Source organism: Trichomycterus rosablanca, chromosome 1 (assembly GCF_030014385.1).
Source record: "Trichomycterus rosablanca isolate fTriRos1 chromosome 1, fTriRos1.hap1, whole genome shotgun sequence".
NCBI lineage: Eukaryota > Metazoa > Chordata > Actinopteri > Siluriformes > Trichomycteridae > Trichomycterus > Trichomycterus rosablanca.
The window spans coordinates 39,447,526-39,460,122 of NC_085988.1; the positions used below are offsets into that span (position 1 = coordinate 39,447,526).

Consider the following 12,597-nt stretch of genomic DNA (forward strand, 5'->3'; position numbering starts at 1 on the left):
CGATTGCTCGGCCTGATAGCTCTGCTAATATGAGGAAACAGCCAGTAACGCTATCCAGCCAGCGGAAACACGGGCCGAACACCCGAGAGAGAGAGAGTAAGCGAGAGAGAGTCGAGTGCAGTAGGATTTCCGTCAGATCTCAGAGAGAGAAATGATAAAATATTAAGCAGTACATGATCTCTCCTATGTGTTCTCTTACATAATAGACACAGAGAGACATACACTGAGCAACTGTGTACTGCTATTTTCTCTCTTTATTTTTCATTTTAATTTAATCTCAATTTAATGATTTAATTATTACATTATACATTAAACTACATTTTGAATATTACATTATATGGTATCTGAATTCTAGAACTGATACATTGTGTAGTACAATACAAAAAAGAAGTCATTTAAAATGCATTAATGATACTTTTTGAAGAGGCATGTGGGTTTCTCAGTGTTATTTGTGGAGGAGCACAATGTCAACAAACTAGGAAAACAGTTCTCCCCTTCCATGGCTAAAAAATAGTTAGACTTATTTAAACCATTTGGCAGTGTGCCAAACAGACACTACACAGTATCATAACCAGCCCAAAAGTCAACATCAGCACTCAGTGTCTAAATAATATTCTGCACAATTATGAAGTACAATAACTGTATTTAAATATTGTCTTTTCAAAACATATCTTGTATCATTTGGCAACATTTTGAGGGGGAGAATACACACAATTGCCTGGGAGGCCTAAATGACAAATTCCAGGTGTGCTTACAGCAATAGCACAAAAAGTTAGTGTTTAGAAGCATGTTCCTTGCTGTACACGATGGACAAAATTTTCAGCAATCCTCACTCTCTATCTTTGCTCTGTAATGATCTAAGCTTATGTTTGATTATTTCCTTTTAGAATAATAAGACTTCTTTCCCTTTCTCCTTTGCTTAAGCCAAATTGTTCCCCTGATAGATCCAATCCCTCCTGCTGTGCTCTTATTATTGCACTCATTTGCCTGCATAGAAGAAACACACAAGCGCCTGTAGCGTAACAAAGGATATACTTTTACTTTCACCTCTTACAATCCACCCCCCGCCACACACATAGCAAGTCTTTGTACACTTTGCTTTTTCTAAAAATTTGTTAGGATTTGTGCAAACTGAGAGATTCTAGCACATGACATGATGTGAGGTTGTGGTAGATATTATTTTAGTTGTGGAACTAAATACATATCCAGATGCACACACACACGGGCTGGTATTTGACACACATCAAGTTAGACAGATACAACGGACAATTCATAATAGAACCTCAAAGTAGAAGACAATTTAATATTTAAAAAGTGACATTTAATAATTAACACTACTACAACACACACATCTATAAAGAGAACAATGACCAGTTGTAACCAATGATTCATATTCATGTATCAGTTGTAGAGCAAAATAGGGCATCTAAATATTTGAGTGTGTTTGTGAGTATGTGCATAATATTAATAAGCAATGATTTGTGTTTTTTTTTGTGGTGCACACCAAGCAAATGTATTGTTCCATTAAAAAAACTACTTTTTATTTTTTCCTTAATAGGAAAAACTGAGAGCAAACAGCTTTCTTTATCATAACTGCAAACTATATAACGGCAACAACTACAACCTCACACCTTGACCTATATTTTTGTGATGGGAAAACAGAGCAGAAATTAGGTTCATGAAACCAAGAATTAGGCTTATTTCTAAATAAACAACTTTAATGCAACTGAGTTTGAAAGATGGCCTGTGTTTGGTGAGTGACCTTTGTGTCCATGCTTATCTGGTCACTTGCCCTGGTGAAAGTTCAGACACTGGTCAGTATGAGAAGCACTAAAAATGAATCTGAATCTGGCGTGAAAAACTGTAGCAAACCCATATAACTGACTGCAGTATAATAGGAAATGCACCTCCAAAATAACACTTACTAATGGTTCTTTACTGTTGGCTTAATTAAATACTTAATGTGTAAACTCTTTTTATAAGAAACTTTTACCATAGCTAGGTTTATGTTATAGATTTAAAAACACCTACATACAAATATGTAAACCAGAATAATGTGCACCCAAGTGCATTGTGCATCAGTTCTGCTTTACTAGGAAAAAAGGAATAATAACTAACAAAAACAAATCTATTTTTCAAAAATACTACATCACTTACTGAAAATATCACTCCCAGAATTATTGTACTTATTTAAAAAGCATATGACTATTAAATCATTATTTAATAAATCACTATTTGAAAAGGAGAACTCACCCATAATCCTAACTTTGCATTTACAAACTGGCTTACAAACATACAGCTGCAATCTTTAAGCCCCCAATTTTGAGATTACCTGTTATTTTTATTCAGTTTCATTTATTTTTCAATTCTAAACACATCATCATAATATGGGTGGAGCAGTGACCGATTTAACTAAACCATCATTAAATCAGACCTGGGTTTAAATCTCAGCAGTATATATATATACAGTGTATCACAAAAGTGAGTACACCCCTCACATTTCTGCAGATATTTAAGTATATCTTTTCATGGGACAACACTGACAAAATGACACTTTGACACAATGAAAAGTAGTCTGTGTGCAGCTTATATAACAGTGTAAATTTATTCTTCCCTCAAAATAACTCAATATACAGCCATTAATGTCTAAACCACCGGCAACAAAAGTGAGTACACCCCTAAGAGACTACACCCCTAAATGTCCAAATTGAGCACTGCTTGTCATTTTCCCTCCAAAATGTCATGTGATTTGTTAGTGTTACTAGGTCTCAGGTGTGCATAGGGAGCAGGTGTGTTCAATTTAGTAGTACAGCTCTCACACTCTCTCATACTGGCCACTGAAAGTTCCAACATGGCACCTCATGGCAAAGAACTCTCTGAGGATCTTAAAAGACGAATTGTTGCGCTACATGAAGATGGCCAAGGCTACAAGAAGATGGCCAACACCCTGAAACTGAGCTGCAGCACAGTGGCCAAGATCATCCAGCATTTTAAAAGAGCAGGGTCCACTCAGAACAGACCTCGCGTTGGTCGTCCAAAGAAGCTGAGTGCACGTGCTCAGCGTCACATCCAACTGCTGTCTTTGAAAGATAGGCGCAGGAGTGCTGTCAGCATTGCTGCAGAGATTGAAAAGGTGGGGGGTCAGCCTGTCAGTGCTCAGACCATACGCCGCACACTACATCAAATTGGTCTGCATGGCTGTCACCCCAGAAGGAAGCCTCTTCTGAAGTCTCTACACAAGAAAGCCCGCAAACAGTTTGCTGAAGACATGTCAACAAAGGACATGGATTACTGGAACCATGTCCTATGGTCTGATGAGACCAAGATTAATTTGTTTGGTTCAGATGGTCTCAAGCATGTGTGGCGGCAATCAGGTGAGGAGTACAAAGATAAGTGTGTCATGCCTACAGTCAAGCATGGTGGTGGGAATGCCATGGTCTGGGGCTGCATGAGTGCAGCAGGTGTTGGGGAGTTACATTTCATTGAGGGACACATGAACTCCAATATGTACTGTGAAATACTGAAGCAGAGCATGATCCCCTCCCTCCGGAAACTGGGTCGCAGGGCAGTGTTCCAGCATGATAATGACCCCAAACACACCTCTAAGACGACCACTGCTTTATTGAAGAGGCTGAGGGTAAAGGTGATGGACTGGCCAAGCATGTCTCCAGACCTAAACCCAATAGAACATCTTTGGGGCATCCTCAAGCGGAAGGTGGAGGAGCGCAAAGTCTCGAATATCCGCCAGCTCCGTGATGTCGTCATGGAGGAGTGGAAAAGCATTCCAGTGGCAACCTGTGAAGCTCTGGTAAACTCCATGCCCAGGAGAGTTAAGGCAGTTCTGGGAAATAATGGTGGCCACACAAAATATTGACACTTCAGGAACTTTCACTAAGGGGTGTACTCACTTTTGTTGCCGGTGGTTTAGACATTAATGGCTGTATATTGAGTTATTTTGAGGGAAGAATAAATTTACACTGTTATATAAGCTGCACACAGACTACTTTCCATTGTGTCAAAGTGTCATTTTGTCAGTGTTGTCCCATGAAAAGATATACTGAAATATCTGCAGAAATGTGAGGGGTGTACTCACTTTTGTGATACACTGTATATATATATATATATATATATATATATATATATATATATATATATATATACACAGTACATTGATCAGCCATAACATTAAAACCACCTCCTTGTTTCTACACTCACTGTCCATTTTATCAGCTCCACTTACCATATAGAAGCACTTTGTAGTTCTACAATTACTGACTGTAGTCCACCTGTTTCCCTACATACATTTTTAGCCTGCTTTCACCCTGTTCTTCAATGGCCATGACCCCCACGGGACCACCACAGAGTAGGTATTATTTAGGCGGTGGATCATTCTCAGCACTGCAGTGACACTGACATGGTGGTGGTGTGTTAGTGTGTGTTGTGCTGGTATGAGTGGATCAGACACAGCAGAGCTGCTGGAGTTTTTAAATTCCACTCACTGTCCACTCTATTAGACACTCCTACCTAGTTGGTTCACTTTGTAGATGTAAAGTCAGAGACGATCGCACATCTATTGCTGCTGTTTGAGTTGGTCATCTTCTAGACCTTCATCAGTGGTCACAGGACGCTGCCCACGGGGGGCTGTTGGCTGGATATTTTTGGTTGGTGGACTATTTTCAGTCCAGCAGTGACAGTGAGGTGTACCAGCACAACACACACTAACACACCACCACCATGTCAGTGTGAATGACTCACCACCCAAATAATACCTACTCTGGTCCTGGGAGAGTCCTGACCATTGAAGAACAGCATGAAAGGGGGCTAACAAAGCATGCAGAGGAACAGATGGACTACAGTCAGTAATTGTACAACTACAAAGTGCTTCTATATGGTAAGTGGAACTGATCAAATTAATGTTATGGCTAATCGGTATATTTATTTATGAGAGAGAGAGAGAGAGAGAGCGCACAGTGACTCTTAAACCTCTGCCCTCTAGCCCAACCCCCAACCAGAATCCCTATACACTAATATATATAATTTCATATCATATCATATCACATTACACCGTTAATCATTTATGATCTACCTGACTGCATATAATATCATTGGATAATACAGAGGACAAATAACTGTCTTTCTTGCACTTATTAAAGAAGAATAAGGACTCAGATATTTAAGTTTACCGTAACTCATACTGATCAGTATTTGATATATGACACCCACCACCACCGGAACACACTGAGACTGATCAGAACTTTATACCACCAAGCTCAAAATGTGCTGACCATCTATGAGTTCAAGAAGTGCACATGCTTGGATAAAGGTTTAAAATCTCTGATGACTCAAACTAAACTTTGCCAAAACAATGAAAAGATTCAACAGAACCCCAGACAAACATTCAAAGAAAAGGAACAAAGCAAACTGTACAGAACTAATATTTTGCCATGTGGCAGCGGTGGTAAAAATAAAAAAAGATAAAAAGCACACATTTTTCAGTGAATTGGAACTGACAAAATTGATAAGAAAAAATGTTAACAATTTAATCAATTTCATGATAATGAATAAATAAATGGTTGTACGGAGTGACAAAGGCAAAAAAATTAAATAAAATACAATAAAAATGTAAAATTTCAACAGTTAAGCACCATGTATAATATTTACATTTTCAAAACTGTAAGGCAACTGGTTTTAAATCAGCACTCTTTAGATGGCAACATTTAAAGATGAAAAAAAATGTGATAAATGTACTGCAGCTCACTGGTTTATGAAATGTGTGTAAGAAATTGAAGAAAAAAAGAACCAGCACACATCTTTAAAAACCCTACCAGTTCCAGACAAGGGGTTTAAAGTCTATTAAAACCAATCAAATGAAAAGCAAACATTTTAATAAAACACAGTCTACAAGAGCATGACCAATTAAAAACAGTTTTTTAAGGCTCATAAGTCTGATACTAGATACTTGTTTTTTCCAGCAACCTAGAGGAGACTAGGGACAGTGAATCTATAACAGAACTAGAAATAGGCTGGAAGAAGCTATAGCAGATTTATTTCCTTCCTGTGCATTTCTCTGATAAGACACCGAATTGTTACAGGGACAAAGACACACATGAAAATAGATTATTCAAGAAAATAACTTCCATTCTCCGCTGCCATATACTCCACAGTAATCTGCTACAATTGGCATTTAAATGACCTCCGGTAGCTAATGTAGTGCTGTGTATGGACATGAGCACACGTTAAAGACCAGTTGCTGCAATGGTATCATAAAAACACTGTAATGGCTGCACAGCCATTGTCAATAGGGACTCATTGCATGGGCAAGCAGAGAATTTGATTGTTCCTGTAACTAAGTCTTAACGGGTTTGTTGAGGATAAGGAACACTGGTGTCTCAGACTGTATTTTTTTGTCACTGATGTTTATCACTTGGCGCTGTGTTACCATTTACAGATGACACAATATACCCATTAAAAAGCATTCATTAAGTATTTTTATACACTTGCTAAAAGGAAAGTTGTGTGACTGGAAAGAAGCGTGACTGGAAAGAAGCCAAAAATACTGATGTCAAATTTATAAGCCAGTAATAATTATTCATTTATTCACTCATTTATTAATTGTCTGTTTTACCGACATTTTTATTTTATTCAGGGTCACTATGGGTCTGATTCACAAAAGGTAAGAAACACCCTAGACATCACAGGGCAAACACACATACACACACATATACACACTCATACCTAGGGGGACTTTTTTTTTAGCTCCAATTAACCTGACTGCATCTTTGGACAGTGGGAGGAAACCCATGTAGACACAGGGAGAAAATGGTCCCTGTATATAACTCCACACAGAAAGGACCCGGACTGCTCCACCTGGGAATCAAACCCAGGACCTTCTTGTTGTGAGGCGACAGTACCCACCGAGCCACAGTGCCACCCTGATAATAATTAAAAATGCTATTTTTGAAAATTTTATAGCTTATTAATTACACATTAAGCATGGTATTAAAACTAAAAAGTAACCAGTCAAATTTCAGAATAGGCAAAACATATTTGATATGTTTATATTAAATATTTGTAATATATTTTACATTTATGAAGTGTTTTTATACTTTTGCTTAGTTTAAGAAATACTTTCATCATTCCTATAAGTACAAATTTTAGCCATCTCAAATATAGCTGATTACAGTCAGGTTTCACTCTTCAAATACAATAAAGCAGCAAATAATACAGTGTATCACAAAAGTGAGTACACCCCTCACATTTCTGCAAATATTTTATTATATCTTTTCATGGGACAACACTATAGAAATAAAACTTGGATATAACTTAGAGTAGTCAGTGTACAACTTGTATAGCAGTGTAGATTTACTGTCTTCTGAAAATAACTCAACACATAGCCATTAATGTCTAAATGGCTGGCAACATAAGTGAGTACACCCCACAGTGAACATGTCCAAATTGTGCCCAAAGTGTCAATATTTTGTGTGACCACCATTATTATCCAGCACTGCCTTAACCCTCCTGGGCATGGAATTCACCAGAGCTGCACAGGTTGCTACTGGAATCCTCTTCCACTCCTCCATGATGACATCACGGAGCTGGTGGATGTTAGACACCTTGAACTCCTCCACCTTCCACTTGAGGATGCGCCACAGGTGCTCAATTGGGTTTAGTCCATCACCTTTACCTTCAGCTTCCTCAGCAAGGCAGTTGTCATCTTGGAGGTTGTGTTTGGGGTCGTTATCCTGTTGGAAAACTGCCAGTTTTCGAAGGGAGGGGATCATGCTCTGTTTCAGAATGTCACAGTACATGTTGGAATTCATGTTTCCCTCAATGAACCGCAGCTCCCCAGTGCCAGCAACACTCATGCAGCCCAAGACCATGATGCTACCACCACCATGCTTGACTGTAGGCAAGATACAGTTGTCTTGGTACTTCTCACCAGGGCACCGCCACACATGCTGGACACCATCTGAGCCAAACAAGTTTATCTTGGTCTCGTCAGACCACAGGGCATTCCAGTAATCCATGTTCTTGGACTGCTTGTCTTCAGCAAACTGTTTGCGGGCTTTCTTGTGCGTCAACTTCCTTCTGGGATGACGACCATGCAGTGTTGATGCAGTGTGCGGCGTATGGTCTGAGCACTGACAGGCTGACCTCCCACGTCTTCAACCTCTGCAGCAATGCTGGCAGCACTCATGTGTCTATTTTTTAAAGCCAACCTCTGGATATGACGCCGAACACGTGGACTCAACTTCTTTGGTCGACCCTGGCGAAGCCTGTTCCGAGTGGAACCTGTCCTGGAAAACCGCTGTATGACCTTGGCCACCATGCTGTAGCTCAGTTTCAGGGTGTTAGCAATCTTCTTATAGCCCAGGCCATCTTTGTGGAGAGCAACAATTCTATTTCTCACATCCTCAGAGAGTTCTTTGCCATGAGGTGCCATGTTGAATATCCAGTGGCCAGTATGAGAGAATTGTACCCAAAACACCAAATTTAACAGCCCTGCTCCCCATTTACACCTGGGATCTTGACACATGACACCAGGGAGGGACAACGACACATTTGGGCACAATTTGGACATGTTCACTGTGGGGTGTACTCACTTATGTTGCCAGCTATTTAGACATTAATGGCTGTGTGTTGAGTTATTTTCAGAAGACAGTAAATCTACACTGCTATACAAGCTGTACACTGACTACTCTTAGTTATATCCAAGTTTCATGTCTATAGTGTTGTCCCATGAAAAGATATAATGAAATATTTGCAGAAATGTGAGGGGTGTACTCACTTTTGTGATACACTGTAAATAAAATGAATGAATGAATGAATGTTATGCTGCTGAGGAATCCAGAATAAAAGTAGAGGATACAACAAAAGCAATACTGCAAATATCAGAATGAAATGTACCTATACAACACTGCTGAGTACTTATAATAACATCTGTTTACTGTTTACTGAAGCCATCTTTGCATTATGCTTGAGCAGCTATTACAAGCCATACAAGACCAGGCTCTAATTTATTTAAATTATTTAATAGAGACCTATTATGCAAAGTTGATAACAAAAAAAAGGCATTTCAATAACAATTCAAGTTGTAATCACTGCAAGGTTGTAGTTGGCAATATTATTAAACAGTGTTTTAAAAGTTGTTTCAGGCTGATTTACAATTTCTCAAAAACCCAACTCAATACAATACAATTTAATAAATATTTATCCAAGGTTAGGGGTTGGTACTAGAATACAACGCCAAAGTTAGGCAGTTGACTATGTGCTTAACCAGTCATAATTTAATCACTGCTCTGTCTCTAATAAGACTTCCTGTGTTGAAGTAGAATGAGATTGCAAGATCAAAAGGTTTGCTGGGTAGTGAGCTATGTGTGTATGGAAATGATATTGTAATATAATGTCAAAAATAAATCAGCAAAACCTAAAAAAGTTAAACACACAAGTTCAGCATTAAATACATTAAACAAATCATTTAAAGTCAATTCAATTTGCTTATAAATATTAAATTGTAAGTCTCAGAGGTGGGATTTCTCTAGTGAGTTCTCTTAAAACTGTGTAAAACACTAAGTCATTTTATTAAGCAGAAGTTAAGAACAGGTGATTCTACAAAATGATTCTACCTCTGCTGCTCTCCAGCATCAGTCACACATGCACTGATCATGAAAATATAAAGCGCAGAGCAAAACAGCACACTGCTCTGGCTGAAAAAAAAAAAATGCAGATGGAAGTTGATGTATGAAATTAACCTTTGCTTTTCTAACTCCTGTCTCTGCGTCTCCACCGACCCCCCCTTGTGGCACATGTAGAATACAAATGACCCATCTGCACGTGCAGTTGTGCATATTGATTTCAGGGACTGTCCTTTCTCTGCTCACGTTTCCCACTCGTCTACAGGAGAAAGGACAATATTCTACAGTAGAGGTACGGATTAGATTTCATTAAGATGCCCCGTTTTTTTAACATCACAAACCAGCTGCTCATCACATCAACTACTGAGTCAAAGTGTGAGTGTGTTCTGTAGTAAAAGGAAAGACTTTCACCTTTCAGAAAACGCAGTCAAAGTTTACAACACCACCTGCTCTGGTTTCAGACATGATGGATAACAGAAGGACAGGGAATCAAAGACAAAAACAGCTGGAGGCAAAAAAAACCGCCACATGATCGCTAAAGTTGAGATTCACAGAATAAAAAAAATCAAATTAAACGAAGATCATGTTGCATATGCTAATCTAGGATATCATTATCATTCATGCTGTTTGCAGTGATAAGTACAGACTCAGGGGTACAGAACCGTTAAAAGTTTAAAAACACATGCTTTAATCAATATAAGAGCAAGAAATGATTTTGTTTTCACTTTAAGAGCAGAAACAGGCGAGCAGAAAGAGGTTTTATGTACAGGGCCACCAACTAAATCTGAAAGTGTGAAGCACTGCTGGTACATATGCTAAATAATCAAACCCTCACTGCATGGTGGCAGTGTTATCTGTAATCTCATGTTCTACCTGCATTTGAACATTCTGCTATCATGAAGCTTCCAAAAAGAAATCTTACTGGCATTACAGTTAGGTGTGACAACATCTGGATTAAAGTGCTTTTCATTTGCCGTGTGAGCCTCTGTAAACAGTGCAGCTGGTGTGCTTTGTGATGCAACACTGTCAGAAATCTGGCAACCTTTGTGTTATATTAAAAGCAAAATGCCCTAGATTGGCCAGTCTATGATTTAAATCATACTCTTCCTCATATATTTTCCCATATCAAATTACCTCTAATGCTGACTGAGGAGGGTCATAACTGACAAACGTCCCCCTCTGACATGTGTGCAGCAGCTGACCGCTTCTTTTCACCTGCATGAGTGTTTTTTTTTGTTTTTTTTTATATATATATAATTTTTCCCACTTTTTTCCCTCAATTTTCTTCCCTAATCTAGTCGTGTCCAATTACCCTGAAAGTGTCCTCTATACTGATTCGACCCTTCACTGCTGACTGAGGACGCCTCTCAACTGACATACGTCCCATCCGGCACGTACAGTCAGTACAGACTGCATTTTTCACCTGCACGAGTTGAGTGTGTACAGAGGGCCACACCCCATCAGCATTATTCCTCAGCCCTGTGCAGGCACCATCAGTCAGCCAGCAGGGGCCGCAGTTGCACCAGTTATGAGGACCCATGATCCGACTTTTTACCCCTAACCCTAAACAACAGTCAATCATTGTTCATGCTACCGCCCAGCCCAGTCGAAGGGCAGAGCTAAGATTTGATACATGCGCTAGCGTACTTTACCGCTACGCCACCTGAGCGGTGAGTGGTTTTATATGGAGATCCGTATTGTGCACAGAAAGTTACACACAATTCTCTATTGTCTCCCGTCTTTGTGCAAGTGCCATCAACCAGCCAGCAGAGGTCGTAATTGCAGCAGTTATGAGGAATCCCTATGACCCTCCCTCCCTCAGACAAGCCAATCATTTTTTGTGTAGGTAGAGCTGAGCTAAGGGCTGAGATATCAGCAGTGGTGGGATAGGATATTTTACCAATGTGCCACCCGAGAGCCCTCCTCAACATATATTTAATCAACACGTAATAGAAATAGCTGCCAATGTAGATGCCCAACTGGCCAATAAAGGGGATACAGGGTTTGAACTGGGCAAGGGCCACACTAGAGTAGAAATAGAGGAATGCCTTTATTTGTCATAAATACATACAGGTGTACAGTACAATGAAATTCTTTCTTTGCATATCCCAGCTTGTTTGGAAGCTGAGGTCAGAGCGCAGTGTCAGCCATTGTATGGCGTCCCTGTAGTCGAGAGGTTAAGAGCCTTGCTTAAGAGTCCAACACTGGCTGCATGGAAGAGCTGGGATTCAAGCTCTCAACCTTTCAGTTGATAGCCCAAAGCTCTACCCACTAGGCTACCACACTACCCGAGCACCCAAATACCTGCCAATGATAAAGTATTTTAAAAAAGTGCAACATAAGTAAATAAAAGATGTTTGAGAGATGTGGGGAGTACAATATACAGGCTGTTTAATAATGTGCATAATCAGAGCTGCACTGTAAATCTAAATCAAATCCCTAAATCATTAAATTCCTAAAGAATGAGAACTGTTTACAGAATGCATACAAGAATTCACCTTGAAATATTCTGATATAATATGCAAAACTCTGTTTCAGGCTACACCTGGAGCAAAAAGATCACTGCTTACCCAGCAAGCTGGAGGGCTGTGTCTCAATTTGCACACATACAGTGTGCTTGACTGACCATTGTTTAAAATAGAATTTTGCACACTATGTGGAATATAGGATGGTATTTGAAACACACCAGCTTTCCTTTAATATTTGTGTAGCCTGATACCGACTAGTTCTATGCTGATTTATAATGTGAATGTGATTCTCTTTGTTTATTTCATTACATTTTTACATTACAAGTTTTAGGTGGGACTGCTGAAGCTGTGACCAATCAAGAGGCGGCTGAAACCCTGCCAGCCCCCCTCCTTCCACGGCCATGGGAACAGTATGCTCTTTACAACTTCCAGCAGATGGCATTTTAGTCTATTTCCAGGCAAAGCGGTAAATGTTTTACTGTTGTGCTACTCTG

At 39.4% G+C, this 12,597-nt stretch overlaps 2 protein-coding genes across 2 annotated transcripts in view; one reads left to right on the forward strand and one right to left on the reverse strand.

Annotated features, from left to right (window-relative positions):
* Positions 1 to 12,482, forward strand: part of wwox (WW domain containing oxidoreductase) — a 354,592-nt gene extending 342,110 nt beyond the window's left edge. Inside the window, exon 9 of the mRNA XM_062992800.1 lies at positions 12,429 to 12,482. Within this exon, the coding sequence (XP_062848870.1) occupies positions 12,429 to 12,434 (6 nt within the window). The 3' untranslated portion in view covers positions 12,435 to 12,482. The remainder of the gene's footprint in view (positions 1 to 12,428) is intronic.
* The window catches only part of mafb (MAF bZIP transcription factor b), a 110,444-nt gene that overhangs the window by 33,602 nt on the left and 64,245 nt on the right, over positions 1 to 12,597 (reverse strand). The window lies entirely within an intron of this gene.